The 25,548-nt window shown below is 39.1% G+C and overlaps 1 protein-coding gene across 1 annotated transcript in view; it reads left to right on the top strand.

The window, feature by feature from the left end:
• LOC124262907 (protein CBFA2T1-like) overlaps positions 1-21,232 on the top strand; it is a 149,475-nt gene extending 128,243 nt beyond the window's left edge. The window contains 10 exon segments of the mRNA XM_046697504.1: positions 13,691-13,825; positions 15,338-15,555; positions 16,122-16,211; positions 16,373-16,554; positions 16,994-17,250; positions 17,421-17,491; positions 17,721-17,762; positions 17,765-17,936; positions 18,365-18,555; positions 18,979-21,232. Of these exon segments, the coding sequence (XP_046553460.1) occupies positions 13,691-13,825; positions 15,338-15,555; positions 16,122-16,211; positions 16,373-16,554; positions 16,994-17,250; positions 17,421-17,491; positions 17,721-17,762; positions 17,765-17,936; positions 18,365-18,555; positions 18,979-19,122 (1,502 nt within the window). The 3' untranslated portion in view covers positions 19,123-21,232.
• Positions 21,233-25,548: the final 4,316 nt, after the last annotated feature.

Raw genomic sequence — 25,548 nt, 5'->3', positions numbered from 1 at the left:
ACGACCAACGGAATTAGTGATTTTAATCTTAATTGATTGTATTGCTGTTGCGGATAATCCCCAGCCTAGGTGTAAAGCTGCCATCATGGAATTAAATTGGGGGTCATTTTAGAATGAGTAATACTGTCCCCCTGGATCTTCCATCATAGGGAACTAATTTTGTTCAACACATAGAGTCCGGAGGTCACGCCACTCTCATCCTAAGTGTATTACTTGAAAGGAATCTCAGACCGGGTATTATTTTAATGAAAAAAACTATTCCGTGAAACTCTGGTCTGATGGGACTAATTTTGTAGCGGACATATGTTCGGTGACTGCCCCAGCTGCCTGAGAAACATCTTTCACAATATTGAACATTTCAATCAGCGATGGTCGTGCACCTGCCATAGTGACTGAGCCCTGAATTACAATTAATTATCTCCATTGATCCTTCATTGCATGCCGTTTGTCTCTGGTATCTGGGCAAGTGTTGCAGATACTTACACATGGCTCAGATTGGTGGAGCTTGTCTACTTCACACGTGTCTTTGTCAATATCGTGTCAGTGTCAGCGAGAGGTCTAGTCATCCGGCAGAAGGTGGAACATCCTAAAGTGTCTCTAACATGTATCATGCTGATTGCAACCATACATTTCGAGTCATTTTTTAGTTTCTTGTTTTACATTTTAAATGAATGTCAGGCCGTTTGTTGGGATAAGCCTACCACAAAATGTTTAAAAGTTATAAAAGTGTGCACAACTTAGTTATACATGTTTGGAGTGTGCTATGATATTTTCCCCAAGTTTTTACATTAATTGTTTAAGAAAAAAACACAAAATAACGTTTTACGGAGGAGGAACAATGTCACCTTTTATGTTTTTGGGGTATTTTAGGACATATTGGCCAAGTCAATCCACAAAATAAGAAAATAATTCAGTTAAAATGTTAGTAACTTAAGACATGGTACATAAATCTATTTCATTACATATTGGTGAATTGTGACCTTCACACGAATTCTATCCATCTATTCTATTCGAAGTCTATAAAGACATTCTGAAGCTCTTATTGGTACCACCCACTGTTGTAAAGATGCTGTCTCTTACTGCCTTGAAGGGAGGCATCACAGTGATCAAACTAGATTTGATCGGAGGTGTATCAGTACCAGTACAGTGTGTGTTGTTTTCACCAAATAGTAACGAGTATATTCTGTCCTAGACTTATCATTTTGTTTTTCCTGTCCTAATCAGAGAAAACAGCAGTATGTGATTTATGTGAATACCATCTTGGTTAGTCATATGTTTGTTGGTAATAGGACTAGCAAAGGTTGAATGGTCTTGAAAGTTGAAATTTCATCCTTAACTGTTTTAAAACAGTTTTGACTATGAGACTTAAAACTTGCAAGCATTTTCCTCCCAGTGACCTCCTGAAGTGAATGTCAGCAGATAAAGGCCTATCTATATATTTCACTTTTGTTCAATCCACCATACATTAGGTGGGATCGAGTGTACCACATTTTCATATTGTGTTTTCTGCGAAGCTCTAAATTCACTCTCACTCACTCACTCACTCACTCACTCACTCACTCACTCACATTTTATTTAGGTCGTGCTGTAAAGGCCTAGAATTGTGTGTCTGAAATTGGTATGGATGAAGATTATGACTGTTCTTAATGAACGATTATTCAGATGTGACAAAGAGTTAATCCGCTTGTCAGCTCCACGAGTTGTAACCCAGTGCGACTGGAGGGTCAGCTGATTTGTTTAATGAAATCGCTGACCCCGTCTTAAAGAGACAGTTCGCAGTTGCGAGGGGAATTGCCCAGAAATGACTGCTCCCTATGCGCCATCATGAATCAGAGAATTAAACCTAACCCTGGAGCTGCACGCAATGATCGGTCCCTCCAGACTTCTGCTGGAGTAATTATAGAGGAACAGAGCCTCTGCAAGAGTTATTACATCTGATTTGTTGTCTTTTGTCAAAACAGTATGAATGGTATCCATGATGGCGGCATCCTTTTGTATTTAGCGGAAACTGTAACAAAACTAGAGCAGGGGGCAGCAACAGAAAGACGATTCCGCTTTGGGAAAAACTAAACTTGTTTGTAATTTGACTTTGCAGTTTAATTTGTTTCAGTTGATATTGGCTTAAAGGTGTCATAGTTTCGAAATATAAGCCACTGGCAAACATAAATCAAGAGTATTATCCTGGAATTGGTTTTGAGGATAAGAAATTTGTAATTTCGTTTCTGCGATTGAGCTTGATTTGATTGATGCCCTAAAACATGCCAGGAAAGAATCCAGTATTTCTGTTGGGATATGCCCTATTTTTATCAATACTTGCAGCGTTATCATCTAAGTGATCCTAAAATTTGGAACCAACAGGTCCGTGATATCCTGAACTGAAATAAATGATATCATTCATATTGGAGGCCATGATGAGATTATGATGTATAGTAAACCACAGTTAGAATCAACTTGAAGGAACCAGTAATGTTTGTTTGTTATAACTGTAGTGAGTGTGTTAAGTTCTACGCCGCTTTTTGCAATATTCCAGCAATATCATGACGGAGACACCAGAAATGAGCTTCACACATTGTGCCCATGTGGGAAATTGAACTTGGTCTTCGGCGTGACGAGCAAACACCTTAACCACTAGTCTACCCCACTGCCCCTTTAACTGTTCATTCTACGCTTTTGGACTAAAACATACAGCAAGTGGTTGGGATGTAACAGAACAGTTTGTTATATCCATCAGTTCGTTATGAGCGTAATCTACTGTACTTCAGAGAAGGAGATAATCAGGTATTTTCTAGTTAAAAAAAGGCTATTCTTTCAAACCTATAATAGTCAGAAAAGGGGATGGGGAGGGGTGGTCACGGGGAGGGGTGCCTTAGTTATGTGCATTACACCCTGTTAGTGATTATGTAATAAACTTATCATTTCATTTCATCACCTGATGAAGGGATCTGTAATGGTCCTGAAAAGTTGTGAGGGAAATATAAAAGAAGTTTAGTCCATAAAAAATATCTTGATCATTATAGGTTCACAATTATCAATTTATTATATCTGTCTAATGACAAGCATCAGATATAACTGGACGTGAGAAAAGGTTCAGTCATGATGTGAACAACTAGCATCACTGCAGACATCTTTATTTCATGTTGGCTTTACCTTTAGTGTGGGTTTCAGAAGAGGCAACTGACCAATCAGAGAGGAGATTCTTTACCACAGATGACATCTTGACATGATTACCTCCATTGTGCCATCAGTAATAACCATTATATCGCCTGCCATAGGCACCATTTGATAATGGCTGAAATTGCTTAAATACAGACCCACTGGAATCTCAGGGCAAAACAGGCCATTATGTCTGTCACAGCATGCGAAAACTGGTCATTGGGCAGTAACCTTCCTAACCGACCCGTGAACATTCGGGTTGGAATTGGTCTTCAGCAAGCCATGCTTGTCGTAAGAGGCGACTAACAGGATCAGGTGGTCAGACTCGCAGACTTGGTTGACACTTGTCATGTATCTCATATGTGTAGATCAATGCTCATGCTGTTGATCACTGGAATGTCTGGTCCAGACTTGATTATCTACAGACCACCACCATAGAGCTGGGATATTGCTGATTGTGGCATTAAATGACCAACCAACCTTCCTAAACTCTCATTGGGCAGTACCCTTCCTAAACTCATCGCTTTGTGGTTAAAGTGGCTGCTGAGAATGGATGCTATTTGGATGATGGAAATTGTCACATTTAACTGTTGACCCAAGATACTACAGATACTGCTGCCTGGCAGCGTTACACCCCAGGCACAAACTCAGTGGTTTCACAAACAAATATCTACTCAACCATTCTGACTCATCATGAACAATTACAGAAATTATTTTGATGCATCTACATAGGATGTAACAGATGCAAGCAGGTTTAGCCAAGCATATTTTCAGTTCAGTATTTGCATGTAGGAATAATGCACATGCGTCTATTTCACATTCCGTCAAATGTCAGAACTGAGATACCAGTAACAAAAAGTGGAGTACAATTTTTGCTGATTTCTACCCCATGGATACAGAGAGGTATAGATTTCTCAATGTTGATCAGTTGGTGGCTTTACCATCACTGCCTGTACTCTGCTGGCTGTGGGATGGGAGAGAGGCCAATCTGTGAACATACGGAGGCCATCACTGGCAGCACTGCTATCGTGTTCTCCCAGCATTCCACAGTGGTACCAGACTGTCTGGCCCATTCTAACAACTTCCAGATGTCTTTGAGACAGGTGGTAAGGCGGGCAGCTGTCGAAAAAACGTAGAACAGACGTACCCGCGCCAGCCTGCCGCCTCCCCTGCTTTTTTAGCTGTCAAAGATTGACGGTTTTCCTTTTAATAGTATCTTTTTGCAGGCATAACTTGGAATGGGTTTTTCAGTTATTGAAATATGTGCACTATGGTACACTAAATACGAGTTGGTGTTGTAAATTAAAATGAATAAAAACAGCTCTTGGCAATCAGTTATGGCCAGTTGAACATAACTGGTGAATATTTGCAAATTGACAGTCGGAGTTGTGTTTGATATTTACTTTGAAAAGTTGTGAAACATGTAAATGGTGGTTGTACATGTAACAGACATTTGTGAGCATTTACAATTTGACAACTTCCGTATCTTGGCTTTCAAGTCCATGGCATTCACTTCCCTTCCAAAGCTGCGTTAAAAGTTCTTTATTAAAGTTGTATATTTTAGAACAAGCCATATATGTTTACAGCAAACATTTAATATTTTATTGTTAGGATAAGAATTATTTGACATAAAATCAAAGCATTTCAAGGTATAGCAAAGAGGTTCCTTAAAACCAGGGCAATCAATTTTGGTCACTCGAAAGGTCTCCTATATTTTCTTTGTTAACATTTGAATCCTTATATTTCCTCTGCAGACATGATGTTTAAATTAGAGCAATCATGCTTCTTCAGTGTTCTGAGTTCTGATGAAGAAAATGACGTCCTTTTGTCTTGAGCGTCCATGAAATATGACCAAACTTAATGAGAAAATTAATGAATTCTCCATAAAGACAGCTGTGTCTTTAAGAAACATATGATAAATTGCTGTGGTACTCTTAATTGTGCCTGTTTACATTAACACCGATGAGGGCACATCGTAAAGTCTCCTTTATTGCTGGAATGCCAAGAGCCAGTGGTCTGTATTGGAAAAACCTAGAGCGGGCAGCTGAACCCTGTTTGTGACGATTGTGTGCAGGATGGGGGTCAGATTTAAGGGCGGGAACAGTCTTGTCCAAAATATTACAGAAATTGAACATTTCGTTGAGTGATTGTTTTTCAAATTTTGCTATCCTGATTTCTACTAGTTAATCCTTAACTTACTTTGAGTAATATAGCGATGTTGAAAGAGTGAAGGAAAATTCAAAGAGAGTTGTTTCTCAGTATTTGTTCATACTTTTTAGCATTCATTCTTCTAGGCAAATTCAAATAAATGCATAGATATGCTTTCAAGTTTTTGGCCTCCACGATATGGTATTTTTATTTAGTATTATTTCGTTTTCTTGATAACGTGTACACACAAGCATAATTAGCTCCCCGGGTTCAGTATTTAAGGAAAAAAACATTTGAGTATTATGCCAAGGAGAAATCTAATCAATTCCCTTCAGGAAATTCATGTATCAACAAACACCTATACGTATAAACTTGGTCATTGGAAATATAAATTTGAGGTACAAAATCACTAGACATAATGATTTACTATTTAAGTTGTCCTGTTCTGCAAATCATTGTTTCATATGCAGACATTAAGATTATGTAGATATGTTATATGAACAAAGCAGGATGATTACAATTTATTTACTTAAATTATTTTCATTATTAAATTGCATATTTAATTTTGGATTTGTTGACATAATATTTCCAATGTTAAGTGCTTATGGTAATGGCTGAGCATTATGTTAAAAACATAAAACTTCATTCCAGCCTGTATTATGCAAATAACACTCAGATCTGCAGTGTCTATTCTTAAAAAAGTAGGTCTTTATTCAAGAAGGAAACATACAACATCATGGATGACAACATCTTGTGTATTGCATAGAACAACGTTTCGATGTAGGTTCTTACACTGTTATTCGAGAAAATACAGTATATAAATCATGCTTCCTCAGCCATTGGTGCAAGTCAGTTTATAAAAAACTGATATTTATTCCATTAAATAAATAAGATTTGTTTACCTACACAATGGGCGATACTAAACAAAACGATTTCAATGACTTTCACCTTTGCCATTGATCAAGTTATTTCCAGTTTTCGTACATAAAGCGTTTCTTACACTTCTGTAATGTCAAACAACTAACTGGGAGAGGTGTTTGGTGTCAAGTCTTACTTATTAAAAACATTTCTATAAATGATGTAAGTTAATATGTGTGTGGTAGCACAATAGCTGGTACTGTTTCATACATTCCAATCCAGGAACCCTGAATTAATGATGCGATGGATTCTTCTTGTTTAAAAGTCAGAATTCTGTAGTAAGCGTTAACAAATGCTTCTTACCAGTAACAGCTCAATAGTAATCGATCACATTTAAATGCTTCAGTATGTAAAAAACAGATAAACTGTTTTGTCAACAAATATTTCCTGTGCTTTGTGAATTGAGATCATGTAATTCTTTCTTATTGAAAAAAACCCAGTTTATGAAGATGATATCACAGGGTATTTGGTAATTCTTATATTATTTCATATCGTGATCTTCAGCGCTTCATTAAAGTTGCTCTATCTTCAGATTCAAAATGCTTACATTTATTTTTCCAATAAACAGTAATATTCTTTCTTCAACTTTCGGATAATGTTCAAACTTCAATATATGCTTTGATATGAGCAACATATTGCAAGCGAAAATCCTTCTAATCTAGATCATGTATTTCCCTATTGCCAGACCATGGGGTATAAGCTTAGATGGTTTTGAATTGTGAAATATGGTGTTGTGGATTAGACAGGTATTGTGGATTAGACAGGTATTGTTGTGCCAAATACTTTATTTCATTTCTCCTAATGGGTAAAATGTGTGAAGTTCATTATTGAATATACCTTGTGAAATGGCTGGAATATTGGAAAAATATCCCAACTCACTTACTGTTGTTGATTTAATACCTCCTCGATTCTTTTCCAATTGAATGCTGTAGGATTAAGTTGTAAATGTCTTCTTTGGAAAGCATACTTTGGAAATAAGAAAAATATTAATTATCAGGGTTATGGCTCTGGCAGATAGATATAGACCTTGTAACAAATCGCATTTGGATGTCTCTTCGGGTGCTGGCATTTGTGAAAGCTGTAAAGATCGTGGAACATATTCCAAGATGCTTATTTTTTTCATATACAAATGATTTGTTGAATTGTGTAAGCCATAAAATATGTTCTTAATGCTACAACAAGATTTGTATCTTAAAAGCATTTCAACTGTTACAAGGGCCATTAATATCACCATTAACAGCTCGGTTTGGTACTCACACGGTGCGCACAATATGTCTAACGATATATCAGGTCTGGTATCAGTGGTATTTCATCAGTTTTTGAATATTTTTGTAAATCCGTTAAAGCTAACCATGTGATGAGTCCATGCCCCTCTCTACCTGCGGTTTCCCTCTGCCACCCCAAAGTTTGCCCCGCCCCCTAACCATACTCAGCTGGGGAAGATAATGTCTGCCAGCCGTTCCCCGCCAGGTTCCATGGAGCCCAACAGGTGGTAGTGGTTTTCGGCACCTCTCCTGATGCCTTGTGGGAATGCCCCACACGCCAGTAATATTCACTGGTTTTACCAGACGAGTTGACAACCTCGAAGAGAGCAGACATATATAGTTGAGGTCTGTACCAGCATTGTGAATATTGGCGCCTCTGCTGGTGTGATAAGATCGTGTGATAAGCGCATGTTCGCTACGGGATCTTCCTGCGGAAACACTTGTGTTGTCTTGGAACACTTTCTGAATCTTAAAGAAACTTTTATTCTTTGAGTAAAGTTTGGCAGTTTTCTGCTTTGTGTTGGATGGTTTTGGAGTTTACCAATCTTGGAGTTTTTTGAAAATCAACATCTTGGAACTTGGGACTGTCTTTTATAAGACTGTTGGAAGATTTGAGTTTTGTGTGGATGTTACCATTTTTGCAATTCTTGCTATTGGATATATGCGGACGTGAAGATGTTGCAGTTTGACACCCCGCCGGCTCTTGTGTGTCCCAACTGGCTCATCTCAGGGAAAGGTAGGAAGGAAGTAATCAGCTCAATCTCAACTGGAAACAAAGTTGAAATCCAAATGAACATTATTTTTCTTTCTCCAATATTGGTCCTCAGATAATCTTTAACGAAATACATTTCAATAAGATTTCTTTTTAAATTGGTGATTAAAATGGCTCAGATTTGTGAACTTTTTTCATTAAGACAAAGGGGATGTTTTAATTGTTTTTATAACGAAAAGAAATACACAATTTATTATGTTTGTTTAAGTGTGTTGGCAGTACAAAGTTGGGTACTTTGTTTTACAGATTTTTGCTTTGTGTTTCGGGTCTTTTTGGAGATTTAATTTATTATTAAAATCAGGCATTATTATACTTGATTTTTTAAATATTTGAATACATTTTGATGTAAAGTTTTGAAATTGATAATTTCATTGTGAATACTGCATGCTGGCGCACGAGTCGATGGGTGGAGATCCTATTTTATTGATATACAACAGCATGTGCGGAAACCTGCCGCTGCCATTATACTCAAGTATTTACCTGCTAGGGTCAGTTGTATCCCCATCTCTCACTCTCTTTATGATGTGTGCAAACCAACAACATGTCACACACCTTGACACAGTTTCACACTGGTTTTCTGTCAAAAATGTAAATTTTCCCAAAATCAGACTCTACTGCAACCTGCTTCCTAAACCCTTGCCATAAAAACAAACAAAAAATGTACAATTTGTGTAGAGATCGGCGTGTGCTGAGGCAATCTCGTTGGCCACATCTGCGATGGAGATTTCCTCCCATGTAACACATTGCCTTGGTACAAGACCCCACCTGCACTGCCACTAAGTATGAGCAAGCCGGGCTGGCCGTCAGCCTTTTGTTAAAGGGCCCGCTTCGATCCTGGATAGAGTCTTCAACGTACTGCAGTCTTGGCAACTGCGTCCTATTGTAACTGGCCTCTGATCGGAGAAATCACCCAATTAACTTGAAAAGATACTGGTAGTGATAAATGCTGTCTGTAATTCAGCCAAATCGGGGGTGTCGACAAGAAGTGTGTTGCCAATGCTATGTTTTCGCCGATGCTGGTATGACGGGATGCTTACGAGGATGAGGGAGACACCAGAGTGAGGCTGTGTCAGTCAATCAGCTGTTGTTGGGCTGTGTCAGAGCCAGCACTTACATTGTGCTGTAGCTATCGGTCGCATGTCCGTCTGTGTGTCTGTGTCACGCTTCGTCGCTCCAATCCTCCACACCTGACCAGCACTGCTTAGTGAGGAGTCCCAGCTGATGCTGGTGCGAGCCTACTTGCCAGGTTGGTACAGGCAATCTGTGATTGTTCCAGTGAGGCCTGGTAGCAAGGCTGGAATGAGGAAGTGATTGGCTGCCTCTGGGTCATTCAGTCACCGTTCGCCTCGGCAGTCACATCTTTATCGCAAGCACTCCCATCTTTATCACCTAGTTGAAGCTCCAGTATTTCCCAGTAACCAGGCTACAGCAGGATTGCCATCCAACCTTCATATTCCATTGAATTTGGATCATCCTCATAGTGTTTGTAACATTTGTACAGTAGCAGACGCACAATAGCAGACGCAAATAGCAGACGCACACAAGCAGATGTATTGTACTGCTGCTGGCTGCTTGGCTCTTCCACGACACAATTGCTGGATATTTATTATACAAACAGATTAGTGAAATCAGCTATCTATTCCGGAGACAGTCGCCAGAGGATGCTATTCAGTCTGTTCCATTAATGAAAAGATTCGCTGGTGGAAGTGATGATTCTATGATTGAAATGTTGTGTGTCTGACGCAAAGCATCTGTCTCAGACTGGACTGTGTGCATCATTGTTGGGACACTAGTAACGTACTGGGATAGCCGTACAGGCTACTTGACTACTTGAATGATTATTTTTGGGATGCGAAAAGGTGAGACTTGGTCCTTTTTAAAATAATATTTGTAAACAACTAAGCTGAAGTGATTCTGAAACATTTTGTAATACATTAAATTATTGTCAGTGAGAATTACATTGAGTTGAAATCTCTTGTTGACAAAAATGATACATGGCTTAGGTTGAGGGTTAAGGGGCCCATCTGCCAAAGAACATAATGATTTAGTGAACCAGTTGTCAGATTGATTTAGCAACAACATAATACAATCCAGCTACCTCAGACCTGTTACTTGTAATTAACATGCAGTCGTGGTTTATGTTCAGAAATCATGTTTTACAGGCAGAATATTTCCTCTAAACAAGAGCATGTGGTTTCTGGCATCAATTTGCTCAGTGTCAGAGGGATCTAGTTCACCCAGAAAGAAATAACAAATATACATACCAGTGTCAGAAAATATTAGTGGGATAATGTGTGAGCTGGTTTCACTGCCAAACCTAGCAGAGCCTGCATATGTATGTACTACCTCTACCCCCTACCTTCTACCCACTACCCTCTACCCACTACCACATGTCCGCTGTGGGCGTGTTCACCTCCCTTCCTGGTGTGGGTGGAGGAGCTTTTTGTATCCCCATACTGTCAGTGTGGGTTGCCTTAACATTTAGAGAAAGGTCTTTTATGGGAGCTTCATTCAATTTGGTCAGGTTTTTGTTTTGAGAATTGTAATGTGTTGTTTCTGTTGTTTGTTTTGTTTAGTAAACTATTTATGGTAAACTGTATTTTAGTAATTGGGATATTATTCTTACAATTGATCTTGTTATCAATCTTTCATAATATTTTCCTGTCAACATTTATTGATCATATTATTTTAACAACTATTCTAGTGATTGGAAATCCGAATTTGAAACAAATCTAACTTAGTTTTATATAACTACATTGCACATGGGTGCCAGAATCCTTTGAATATGTAAAATATATATTTTACCTCTAGATATAGCTGTAGTAAAGAAACAGATATATAGTCCACTACATGTCAAGCGAAAACACTCACAAATATACTCATTACAAATATGAAGTTCTACCAAACAGGGGTGTAAAGCTGTTTTTAGATCTGATGTTTTTTCAGTTTGAACTGACATGTTACAGCAAGATCCAGTATGATAACAGTTTATGTAAAATGAAGAAAATATTTACAATTCATCTAATCACCAAGTAAGGGTTTAGAATAATATCCCCAAATCGTTGACACTATGGCCTGGCCATTAGTACTTCTGTTCCAATGTGTTCGGTGGCAAGCAAATCTGTTCAAATTAATGCCCTCATGCAAGGATTATGTCTGCTACATCAAAGCAACATTTGGGCTAATTATTGTCTCCAGAAGGTTATACTGAAAAAGGTTAAGTCTACGGGATAGGGGTATATAATGGCAGGAGCATGGCCCTTATAAAAGACAAATGTGCCCTAGGGCTGAGCTGGTTCTGTGGTAATTGATGTGATAATTAACAGGGAAGGAGGTGTGTCGTTTATAGCAATCTGCTGCATGTTTGCTCTGTTTCACAAGCAAGATCTACACCTTAATCTGGTTCTTATTATGTCTATAGCTCAACACTCAAATATAAGATTTAACACTGAGTTGTTAAAAGGATTTCAGGTTTCATTACAAATGAATTTAATCCTATAGTAGGTGTAACAGATTTTTGTTCAAATGTAAGAATTCAGGTTTCATTTGAAATGCTGAATATAATCCTATAGTAGGTGTAACAGATTTTTTTTCAAATGTACATGTAAATTGAATCTGGGTTAGTGTTTGAAATAGATGTTTTGTGATGTTGCACAGCATGTTCTTTAATAGTGGTGTGAAAGGTTTGGGAATTCAGAAGGTAGAACCTGGTAACTGTAACATGTTGACTGACTGAAATACAACACAGCAGGAATGCAACTGACATTTGTTATAAAAGTTCAAATATTGATTATTGTAGTCGACAATTTGGCCATTAACATGACTTTTATCACCGAGCCCAGTTGATATTCAGGGAATGCAACAAGGCGTAACAAGGCGTATTGTGTTCATTCAAGCACAATTACAATTGGCCCCACTTGTTTTACAAAGGGAAGTGTTTTAGGGCACTTAGCATTATAATGAGGTAGGAGCTCTATAACGAGGCTGGCTGGTGGGAGACTGGAGGCCAGCTGGCGATGGGCAGTGGTGGTCATCTGGTGGCTTAACAACAGACCCGTAACACATGTTCAGCTGTTAGTGCTGCTACATCATAACAAAGACCGGCAGCCACTGGTAGGCATTTCAGAGACAGCTCGCCATGGGAGTGGATGAACAGACTCAGAGTAGGAACATTTTCATGTACATTTCGGCAATTGTGATGTCAATTTCAAATTTATATCCAGCATCTTTTTATGGATATCTGACATTCATCGTTTGGGTTTATGATTTAGTTTAATTATTTTTTCAAATGATTTTGATGTACTGTCAGGAGTGGTGATGTATTTTATTGACTAGTGATTCCATCTATCTTTGCCTGGCAGTTTCAGTTTTACATTTGTTATTTGGTGCACAGAGCTTGATTCTTCAGAGTTTGATGTTTAATGTCCATAGCAGTTTTTTTAATTTGTGGTCTTGGTTGATGAATTTCTAGCATTCAAAATTTTCAGTGTTGAAGATTTGTGCGTTTGATTTTTTACATCAGTTTTAAAATTGGCCTCTTTCATCATGGCGTGTGTCAGTTTCGGATCTAAAGAATTTTTGACACTGGTAGTCGGTGTTAGACCTGCCAATCATTCATCATTTGAAATGGAATATTTTTTAGAATTCAGTGTTCTTTCATGTCATTTTGGGGAAATAGTTGGATTTTAAAAATTAATTTTATCAGATAATCTTTATTTGACTTTTTAATTACATTTTTGTCCTGTTCAGTTAGTGATGTACAATCATTGGGAATATGTTTCATCTATAGTGGAAAAGTTCTTCAGCTGTCTGTTGTACTTTCATCAAACGGTTCTAATTCAGGCTGTCAGTTCAAGTCCGTTTAATATCACTGGAATCGGTTTCAATTTCGAAAAGAATTGTTTGGGAAACATTTTCTGTTTTCCCACGGCAGCAAAGACTAATTAATATTTTATAGATGTAATTCATGACCTTTTGTCGTCAATGTTTTTTTAATATGTGACATTACCGGGAGTTATGTGGCTAAGATTTCCGTCTACACATTCATCACATCAATATTTCAGCGTTGCAACAGAGTCACCTCATCACCATTAGTACTGCACTGCTAGGGGTCGATTTATGGCACAATCCAGGTAGACTCATGCTTCACAGGGCCATTTCATGTCCATTTCATGTTGATTTCATTGCTGTATCAAGTGTAAGTCACAGTGAGTTTCTTTATTCTACACTTGTAAAACATACTTGCAAAGGAGAAACAGAATCTTCATCCAGATGGACCGAAGCTCTTCATCTACCACATCATACGATGCTGAGATTATTCTAAAAATGAAGAACATTTTCATTCATTTCAGCTGCTGAAATCTATGGTTTTTGTGATGGTAATATGCTGGGTTTTCTTTTTTCAAAAATATTCATGTGCGGTTTTTGGTTTCAGATTATAGAGATAGTATCATGCCTGACTCTCCGGAATCAAAAGGTGTGACGCAAACAACAAGTTCACCAGCCGTCAGCTCCATGGCATCCATTCCGCCAATCACAAGGCCAATATCTAGTGGTAGCACCGCATCAGGTATGTTGATAACATGTTGATATCACCCAACTGACTGTATTGTGCCGTGGTATAAATTGTTAATTACATGTTCATATCACCCAGCTGACGTTGTCCTGCAGTGCCACACACACATTGTATATATAACATACCCAGCTGAAAGCGGCATGCTTTATCACACATTGTTCATAACATGTTCATTCACATTCAGTGTATCACACGTTGTTCATAACATGTTCATTTCACAATCATTATGTCACACATTGTTCATTTCACGATCATTGTATCATTTTGTATCACATATAGTTCATAACATGTTCCATTCACTCTGGTATCATGTTGTGTCACACATATTACTTGTTGTAGTTAGCAACTATGCCACATTCACTGCTTACATGATTTTCTTGTGTGGCCAAAAAGTCATGCAGCTGTTTAGACATTCCTGCAGAAGTTTATTGTCAACCCGTATTGTTTAAAGGCAAACATCGATAGTTTGTTCATGACATATGGTTGGGAGTATCATGTTCATAGCACCGTTGTTTATGGCATTAAATGTGACAGCTGTCAACTGTTCCATACATCAATAGCCTGTCCATATGACATAGCTAGCAGTATCGAGCCTCAGTCTCCCAAACAGTACTGTGTCAGTTATATACAACATACAAAATTGTCTCACAGTATTTTATCATATTTAAATTTCATATTTATTAATGTTCATAACGTCAGAAACGACAATATCACAAATTGATCACAGTGTTACTATGTTGTTTTTAACATTTTTATAACGCACAGACAAATGTCGTCCAGTTGTTGTCCAAGTCACATGTGGTCAGTGTATGGAAAGGTCAGAAGATGGCACACAAACAGGTGTTTCATGTTTAAAGATTGCAGATACTGGCCTCGTCCCAGGAAATTAGTTTGCACACCTTGACAATGCAGATTAGAATAAAACCTGCTGCTGAGTAAATAACACGATATGGCTTGGGATTACATGAAACTTTCATGGCGTAGCTAAACATTTCCATAGAACACAGGACTTGCTTCCCTTCAATCATGGAAGCACACTCTGTTTTACGTCACAGATAAACCACAATGACGCTATCACTTATGATGCCTTATTACAATTATTAGCTCATTTGTCCTGAAATATATATCTTATGAATAATTCATTATGGGAAGAATGATCTCTTTTCCCAAATAGAATTGATGTGTTCACTCATTATAGTTTGAGAACAAAATATGATCAAATATTAAACTGTTTAAAGCTAAATTAAAAAAGAAGTTAATTTGAAATCCGGCTCATTTACAGGAGCCTAATTTTTGGCATGAATATTTTAGAAGATATAACTGTATAACATCATACATTTTACAAATCTAAATGGGCTCTTGATATAGATGTGGAGTACATTATTACCCTAAGTTCATAAAAAACACATTCATTGCATATAAATGAAACAAATTTCTTCAAAATGGACAGATTTGTTACAGTTTATATGTGATGTATTTTGACAGATATAGGCTTGTATTTTACAGGCTTGAACGGTTCTCATTCACCCCTGAGTAGCATCAACGGTCGCACACCATCGCCACCATCGATGACCAATTCCTCCATGTGCCAGCAGCTCCCCCCTGCCTGCGGTGCCAGACAGCTCAGCAAGTTGAAGCGGTTCCTCACAACACTGCAGCAGTTTGGTTCCGATATCTCCCCAGAGATTGGCGAGAGAGTGCGCATGTTGGTCCTTGGACTTGTGGTGAGTTGGACACAGATTGAAATAACTTCATTTGTGAAGTTGACATGAACTTTGGCCTTTGCTTTCTTGCCAGCTTAAATGTTGACTTTAAATTCTGTCTGTGGGATTTTGGTAAAATTGTTTAGTATGCCTTTGATTTGCAAGTCAATATATCGTTAAGATGATCATAAGGCTGCTTTGTGAAGTTGTCAGGCCAGGGAGTGCACTCAAGATTTAAATCTGATTTTGAAAAAAAAAATGTTTTATGTCTTCTATTATCAGTTAATTTGATTTTGAAATGTAAAATGAGCTTCTTTGAGGGGCATTTAGAAGTGATACACATAAAGGCAATAGTTTTATGGATGTTAACTTCTCTATTGTGATTGGTCACGACGTCTCGAAGTATATTCTTACACCTTCATCAGGTGAATGATGAAGGAGTAAGGATATACTCAAAAACGTCGTGACCAATCACAATAGAGAAGTTAACATCCATAAAATTCTTGCCTTTAAAATGAGCTTCATGTTTGTATCACTGCTTGTGGATTTGTTTTTCAGATGTAATCATTTGTACTCATTCTTTTCAGAACTCCCATCTTTCCATTGAAGAATTCCATGCGAAATTGCAGGAAGCGACAAACTTTCCCCTCAGACCCTTCGTTATTCCATTTCTCAAGGTAAGGAACGACATGGAAGAAATGGATTTCTAACTATCGATACACGTGTAGAGAGCCTGTAATATGCTGAAGAATGAACTGTTAGTGTTAAGTTAAGACCATGTTGAAACTGTGAGCTGTGTGTTGTCAACAGTGTTGTAATAGAGTTATCTTCCTTGCAGGCTAACCTGCCTCTCCTCCAGAGGGAGCTGCTCCACTGTGCACGGATGGCAAAGACCACACCTCAACAATATCTCGCTCAGAATGAACACATTGTGTTTGATCCAGCTCACTCCCCTCTAGAATCCACAGACTCCATCGCCTCCGACATGAATGAAAATGGCAAACGCAGATCACCAGACAGGTAATTACTTCTCTTGCAACAGTTCAAAGAATTTCCCTGCCACTCTAAGCTAATATTGACCGTTTTGGAAAGCTTTGCTTTTCTTCCTTGCTAAAGGACTTAATATCTGTTTGCTCCCTGAACAAAAAGAAAGAAAACCAGGCTGTAATGACAAGTAAAGGAATAAGCCTTGCTCCTAACTCCCCAGAGTGAGTGAGTGAGTATGGTTCTATGCCACTTTTAGCAATATTCCAGCAACATCACGGCAGGGGACACCAGAAATGTGCTCCACACATTACCCATGTGGGGAATTGAACCTGGGCCTTTCGGCGTGACGAGGGAAATCTTTAACCACTAGGCTACGCCACCGACCCTAACTCCCTGAAGCGATCAAAGATTCTCCTAGAATCTCTGAAGCATATAAAGAATATTTTTTTATTGGAAACCTTTTGTGTTACAGACCCAAAGAAAATGGTGTGGATGCATCTCACATGGACTCAATGCACCCAGCCAAGAGACACCACCCCATGAGTCCCATGGGGGGTAGTCGGATCAGCCCCAACGGGTCCCTCAACCTCAACACAGGGGGACCAATCAGGCTGGAGGACATCAGCATATCACGGGAAATTCGCGAGCGAGAACGCATTGAGAGGGAACGCATGGACAGAGAACGCATGGAGCGAGAGAGGGAAAGAGACAGACACTACACAGGATATGGTAAGTGAAATTAAATCAAAGCTAATATTTTGGGTAATATTAAATTTTGGATCGAAAATACTAATAAAAATCATAAAGTTTGTCTTTAAGAAAATGTGTATCAGGGTACCTTTCTGATTTATGTAACATAGTTAATATTTTAGTTTTTAAGTATAATTTATATTTTTCAGCTGGTTACCAAAGAAACGAGCCATTTGACCCATTGGAACGTCTTGATGATGACTGGAGACATGTAGAAACTGTAAGTAGAAATTGCATATTGACAATAAAATAATTAATTAATGAACTTAATACTGGCGGTATAAAAGTATTTAACAGAGATGATATTTAATATTGATAACTTACTGATGAGTGGAGATATACAGAAACTGTAAGTAGAAATTGCATATTGAGATTAAATACTTAATTAATGAACTTAATACTGAAAGTATATAGATAACTTGCTGATGATAGTGTTTTGTGCTGTGCAGATGCTCAACTGTATCATTGGGATGGTGGATAAGACGAAGAGGGCGCGCTGTCAGTGCTTCAGGAGAGGAGTTTGCGCGACCGCGAGGAACTCTCTGTGTGGATGCGGCGCCATGCAGAGGGTATGGACCAGGATGTGAAGAAACGTACAAGTGACATGATGGCATACACAATGAGGCAGACAGAGGACCGGGTCACTGAGGTCAGGCGTAGGGCAGGTATGTTTCACATCTTATGTTTCAAAATATACATAGAACCTTTCCTGTGTGGCTACGTTACAGGGAGAATAGAGCCTTTCAAAAATCAGAAAATATGGTTTGGTGGATATATTAATAGCAATGGTTAAAATATGAACATTTATGTTTCTAACATTATGTTGAAATGTGAGAGAGTATTAATGGATACCGTTTTGTGTTTTATCTTTCTTCAGTCACATGAAAGTCATGAAGTAGAAAAACATGTTTTTCATGATGATACTGTCAACACAGTTTCATTTCATCAAGTAATTATTTTTTTGCGTCACCGGTAAATGTGAAATAATGTCTTGACAATCCAAATTTGATAATTTTTGTTTGGTCCTCATATTGTGTATGATAGAGAGTTGTCTCCCCTTGACTTATTGGCTTCATACCTATGATTGCTTCAGAAGAAGCTGTGAATGAGGTCAAGAGACAAGCAATGCTGGAACTGCAAAAAGCTGTGACAACAGCTGAACAAAAGGCCACTGAGATGGTTACTATTGAACGAACCAAGATGGATCGTCAGTTGTCAGATGTTAAAAAAAAGACCCAAGAGGAAGTTGCAGCCACCATCAACCACCAGGAGGAGAGCAGCGAGGTTAGTAAAGGGAGAATGTCGACTCTTATTTACTAAAAAGAAAATTTTGTGTCACTACTGTGTTAAAAATGAGTGTCGTTCACTTTTATGAACATCACAACCAGTAACTGAAATGTGGGGATATGGATAATTTTCATAGGTTTATTACTACTGCCCAATTCAATTCTGTTGAAAATCATCATCCATGGTTAGAGTTAGTGAGTGAGTTTAGTTTTACGCTGTTTTAAGCAATATCACGGGAGGGGACACCAGAATTGGGTGTCACATCTTGTAAACATGTGAGGAATCAACCTTGAGTCTATGGCGTGACAAGAGACGCTTTAACCACTAGGCCACCCGACTGCCCCTCATCCTGTACTAGAACTCAGTGAGTGCATTATGTATATATGTTAGATGTTTATGGTGATTTTCTTTCCTTTACAGAGTTGCTGGAACTGTGGTCGTAAGGCCAGCGAAACATGCAGCGGCTGCAACATCGCCCGCTACTGCGGCTCATTCTGTCAGCACAAAGATTGGGAGAGTCATCATCATGTCTGTGGAAAAAGCCCAAGTGGTCAGCATTGCTGAAGCCCGCGACCAGAGGAAGGCGAGTAATCGAGAACGGGGCGACGGCCCACCTGGCAAGATCCCAGACATGGAATCAACACCCACACCTAAGAGCCCTCAACAGCCCGAACCCAGCCCAACTGCATCTGTGACGTCTGTTGCATCAGCAGCTTCGGCAGCTAACTCTCTGTCAGGGTCAAGATCAAGCACGCCGGCAGAAAACCGCTCATCGGACGCAACCCGATAGATTGCTCACTATTGTTGGTTGGACTAAGATATTGTGTATTATCTGTCGTGTGACGACCGCCTTCAGTACCACATTGTTGTTCCTGTGCGTGTTGGCGTCGGTTTCACGCCAGCGTTCCCTGTGTACTGGAGACTGACGTTACGTACTATCAGCTATGTATTATCGGACAGTATGACTGTGAATGCAATGTGTGTATTGTTCACGCTTCACGTGACCTGTCTGTGCACGAAGAAGGGACTTCACAACTCACCTGACAGCCATCAGGAGAAATCCCCATTCTGTGGCCAAGGATACACTGACATTACTTCCTAGACTTCAGGGTAACATATTGATCTCAAAGTGAAACGAGACGGTATCGTGCTATGTCTGTCTCAACGTGAAGTGTACGAGATGGATCGGAGGGCTGTTCTCAAGTTTCTCTAGTCAGAATGGGAGAGGGAAAGGATGGTGCTGCCAATGTCTATTCGAATGTACATTTTCATGATTATGTTGATTACCATGATAAGTAATCAGTAATCACAAGTAATGACATATAATCAGTATATACATTTCCCGTTAGAAAGGAAATGTGGAGATTGACTCTGAGGCATTACAGATACTGTGAGGTTGAGGCACATCCCATAATTCCCTGTCCCACCACAGCCTACTCCTGAGATTATCGTTATGGTAACAGAATCTCGTTTCCTCTAGTCCCTGTCTCCGATAACCGTCATTCCCAGACGTGTATATCGCCCAATGTGCAATCATTCAATCCCATGAGATTTAAGGCTTTAATTTTCATAACCCACAGGTGATATTGTATTATTTTTTTGTGCATTTGTTAAATGGTATTTTGGGAAAAAAGACTGACCTTATCTTTTCCTGTTTTTTTTTTCTACCCAGGAACTAACCACAGGTGTTTGCAGATAGAGCATCTACTGCATCAGATAATCTGATGATTTCTAATACTTCCTGGGGGATTCTCAGGATACTAGGTTCACCTGTCTGTGTTTATGTACATTGCTTCTCAACCTCAAAGATGTGTAAAATATGACATAGTAATATATATGTATATTTGGCAACGCTGTCATGTAACTATGAGTAATCCGTTATGTATGTATGGTGGACGAGTGTCTGCGCATGTCAGTTGTCTCCCTTTGTCATTCTCGGAAACTGACATGTTGTTACCATGGAGACAAGTCACTTTAGAATGTATTTTGCCATGGCAACAGAATACACACTGAAATTCTCCTGTAATTCCAGGTTTCTTTTTTGTGCCAAAGTTAGTATAGATTTTCAATTCTGATTAAAATAACATTTTACTTTAGGTGTTTTGGGGAGAAATATTGCAAATTATTCACAATTATTTCAAGTCAAACTTGAAAATTTGTGTTATAATGCGTAAAACCTACAGGTATGAAATACCTTATTAATTATGTCATAAGTTACTGATAGTTAAAATATTAAAGTTTTGTTTAATTCTTTGCTTAGTATCCACACGCACTAAGTTGATTTAACCCTCACATTTGTTGGATTAAAGTCCTGTATTTGGTCTGGTTCAAAGTATCTGTAAACTCCAATGTTACCATTCAACCACATTCAGAAATATTTGATGCAAAATGGTATCGTGTTACACTGAATTTATCATTCTTTCCGAAAAAATTAATATTTTTATGGATTTTAAGTGCATCTTTTATGTAACTTGAATTGCAAGTCCTGGAGTGTTGGTAGAATGGTAACAGATTGACTGTAGTGCTCTGTTGTTCCCTCACGGTGTCCGTCTGTCTGTGATGTGGTGTAGCAGTGACGGACGCCGTTACTGTCCCTGTTCCCAGGTGTCTGGATGTTGGTGGCATATATTGTACTCTACATGGAACTCATAATAAATACTCAATATGAAAACAATATTCAGCTTGTGTGTTTTGTTAGACTGAGCATACGTCAGTGGTGTGGATGACCGTGTTTTACATGCAAATGTAGCACAAAGATGACCTCAACAAACACAATGCTTTAACACACATGTGGCAACCTGTTAGCCCAAGCAAGTTTGAAGCAACTCCATGAAACACTTTTGATCACATTGCCGACTCACAACATTGGGTGTATAGTTGATGTTAGCCTTGCTTCAAGGCTGTACTGAATGCTAAGCCCATGGATGAAAAGTAATTGTACCCTTTGAAGACAAGTGGACAGTCTAAGGATGCCAGTCTGTTACTTATATATGATTCACATGCTAGGACAAGCATGTGGCTGATGACCAATTCTAACCAATTCTTCAAGGTGCAAAACACTGTAGGAAAACATGACAGTAATTACAGACCATTTGAGACAAAATGATACTGATGAATTGCAGTCTAACACAAAAACAAATAGACACACAAGAATCAAACCAACGTGGAGTGCAATAAAAACAACAAACCAACTCTAGAAAAAAATTGCATAATTTTTGTCACAAAAATAAAAAAGTTGTTTAAGAAACTGTCATCATTTATTTGTGTGTTTTCCAAGTTTGTTACAAGGGCGCATTGGCAACTAAAGGAATTGCACTCCGCATGTCTGTGCTATTAGTTAATGGCTGACCAACCTGGTCAGCTCACCTTGTGGATTAGTGAAGATCAGTTGAAACAGATCACTAACTCTGACTTGATAGCTGATAGGCACTGACGACACTTTGTTTGCTAGTGAACGCTGGAAGTGATACCTGCCTGACCTTGAATTGTTTTCATTCTTATTCACAAAAGATCCCAAAGGATACTGTTAGATTTATCCTCCTGAGAAACCAAACCAATGTATGACAGATATGTCACATGAGGACATAGTTTCACAAGTGTAGAATCCCATTCCGCTCAAAAACCCATACACCATACTTTGTTTAAATGTCACACTCAGCAATATTCCATATGGTGTCGGTTTGTGAATAATGAAATCTGGACCAGACAATCCAGTGATCAACAGCATGAGCATTGATCTATGCAATTGGGATACGATGACATGTCAACCAAGTCAGAGATCCTGACAACTTGGTCCCGTTAGTCGCCTCTTTACGGTAAGCTTGCTGGAGACAAATTCTAACCTGGATCTTCATGAGTGTCACCCTGCTGCTGACACATAGCCAGCATTTACCAGTTACACATTAACATTCAAGAGAAATTTGAAAAATATAATTTTTATGATAAAATTGATATTCTATACTTATCCTGATTCATGCTATATGCTTATCGCCCTTTTCCTTCGAACAGTACGTGGAAATTTGAATCCCTTTGCTCCCTGAAGCAAACGTAAAATCACTCACCCATTCGGGTTGCCTCCCGTTACCTTTCCCGCCACTGTGTCCCACGTGACCAGCACACTGCCATGCTCTTGTCACTCTCTCCTGAATCGCCCTAGCGGACGGTTGGATGGTTACTTCGGGTCCTTTTTACAGCTCATATCCTTTTATATTTAGACTTTTATAGAAATTTATGCTGTAGATTGTATATTTATACATTCTACTATACATGACATATTTATTCATGTAAATTACTAGTTACACTTAACATTCAAGAGAGATTTGAAAAATTTAATGTATCAGGGTTAGTTGTGCCATACAGGGTTAGTTGTAGCCATACAGGGTTAGTTGTACCATACAGAGTTAGTTGTACCATACAGGGTTAGTTGTCCCATACAGGGTTAGTTGTGCCATACAAGGTTAGTTGTGCCATACAGGGTTAGTTGTGCCATACAGGGTTAGGGTTAGTTGTACCATACAGGGTTAGTTGTGCCATACAGGGTTAGTTGTACCATACAGGGTTAGTTGTGCCATACAGGGTTAGTTGTGCCATACAGGGTTAGTTGTGCCATACAGGGTTAGTTGTGCCATACAGGGTTAGTTGTACCATACAGGGTTAGTTGTGCCATACAGGGTTAGTTGTGCCATACAGGGTTAGTTGTACCATACAGGGTTAGTTGTGCCATACAGGGTTAGTTGTGCCATACAGGGTTAGTTGTGCCATACAGGGTTAGTTGTGCCATACAGGGTTAGTTGTACCATACAGGGTTAGTTGTACCATACAGGGTTAGTTGTACCATACATTGTGCCATACAGGGTTAGTTGTACCATACAGGGTTAGTTGTACCATACAGGGTTAGTTGTGCCATACAGGGTTAGTTGTACCATACAGGGTTAGTTAGTGCCATACAGGGTTAGTTGTACCATACAGGGTTAGTTTGTGCCATACAGGGTTAGTTGTACCCATACAGGGTTAGTTGTACCATACAGGGTTAGTTGTACCATACAGGGTTAGTTGTACCATACAGGGTTAGTTGTGCCATACAGGGTTAGTTGTACCATACAGGGTTAGTTGTGCCATACAGGGTTAGTTGTGCCATACAGGGTTAGTTGTGCCATACAGGGTTAGTTGTACCATACAGGGTTAGTTGTACCATACAGGGTTAGTTGTGCCATACAGGGTTAGTTGTGCCATACAGGGTTAGTTTGTGCCATACAGGGTTAGTTGTGCCATACAGGGTTAGTTGTGCCATACAGGGTTAGTTGTACCATACAGGGTTAGTTGTGCCATACAGGGTTAGTTGTACCATACATTGTGCCATACAGGGTTAGTTGTGCCATACAGGGTTAGTTGTACCATACAGGGTTAGTTGTGCCATACAGGGTTAGTTGTACCATACAGGGTTAGTTGTACCATACAGGGTTAGTTGTGCCATACAGGGTTAGTTGTGCCATACAGGGTTAGTTGTACCATACAGGGTTAGTTGTGCCATACAGGGTTAGTTGTACCAATACAGGGTTAGTTGTGCCATACAGGGTTAGTTGTACCATACATTGTGGTTAGTTGTACCATACAGGGTTAGTTGTACCATACAGGGTTAGTTGTACCATACAGGGTTAGTTGTACCATACAGGGTTAGTTGTGCCATACAGTTGGCCATACAGGGTTAGTTGTGCCATAAACGGTTAGTTGTGCCATACAGGGTTAGTTGTGCCATACAGGGTTAGTTGTGCCATACAGGGTTAGTTGTGCCATACAGGGTTAGTTGTACCATACAGGGTTAGTTGTGCCATACAGGGTTAGTTGTACCATACATTTGTGCCATACAGGGTTATTTGTGCCATACAGGGTTAGTTGTGCCATACAGGGTTAGTTGTACCATACAGGGTTAGTTGTACCATACAGGGTTAGTTGTACCATACAGGGTTAGTTGTACCATACAGGGTTAGTTGTGCCATACAGGGTTAGTTGTGCCATACAGGGTTAGTTGTACCATACAGGGTTAGTTGTACCATACAGGGTTAGTTGTACCATACAGCGACATGACATGTTAGAGGTGAGGTGAAATAGGGGTTTAACGTTGCACTTAAGATTATTTCGCTCATGTGACGATTTGCATTCATGTGTATGTGTGGCTGCTTGTACTACCCCAGACTTAAGCTGGTATTATAGTGCTAGCCCACTGAGATACCATGCCGCAGTGAAGCATGAATACTCCACTCAGACACATTATACTGACTCCGAGCCGACCAGTCCTTGTTGTACCCATTAATGTCAAGCGCCAGGCAGGGACCAACAAGTACCATATTTTAATGTCTTTTGGTATGACGCAACCGGGGACTGAACCCGTGACCTTCCGCTCTCCAAGACATGTTAGAGAACCATCACAGCAGTGAATTTGGAATTATCACCCACATCCAGCAAATCATCGCTGTGACGCATCTTGATATGTGTGATGTTAGTGAATGTCAGTCAGCAATATACCAGCAGCCATTATAAACAACTGAGAGACTTCACTGATTCAACGCTCATCTGAATTATTCACAAACACACGAGGGTCCATGTTATTTATTTATTCTTGTTCCACAATGTGCCATCATGTGTTTGTACAAAAGATAAACTAATGAATAACAATACCAACAAACATGTCCATCCCAAACTGATAGTTCTCTCCATAAAAACAAATAGTTTGTGTTCCAGGGAATAACATAAGAAGATAATGACAGCAATGCTGTAATTCATCAGCACATCAGATGGTCAAGGGGAGGTCACTTTTGAAATGTATTGTAATTATCCCCCTTTCCACAACTCGTGAAGCTATCCATGAGCATTTGACTGAATGAGTTTTACGCCGCTTTTAGCTATATTCAAACAATATAATGGCGGGGGATACCAGAAATGGGCTTTACACATTGAACCCAAGTGAGGAATCGAACCCGTGTCATTGGTGTG

This window comes from Haliotis rubra, unplaced genomic scaffold (assembly GCF_003918875.1).
Source record: "Haliotis rubra isolate DU_JTF1 unplaced genomic scaffold, ASM391887v1 Scf12, whole genome shotgun sequence".
NCBI lineage: Eukaryota > Metazoa > Mollusca > Gastropoda > Lepetellida > Haliotidae > Haliotis > Haliotis rubra.
The sequence above is the reverse complement of the archived record's forward strand: the minus strand, read 5'-3'. Positions and strand labels throughout refer to the sequence as shown.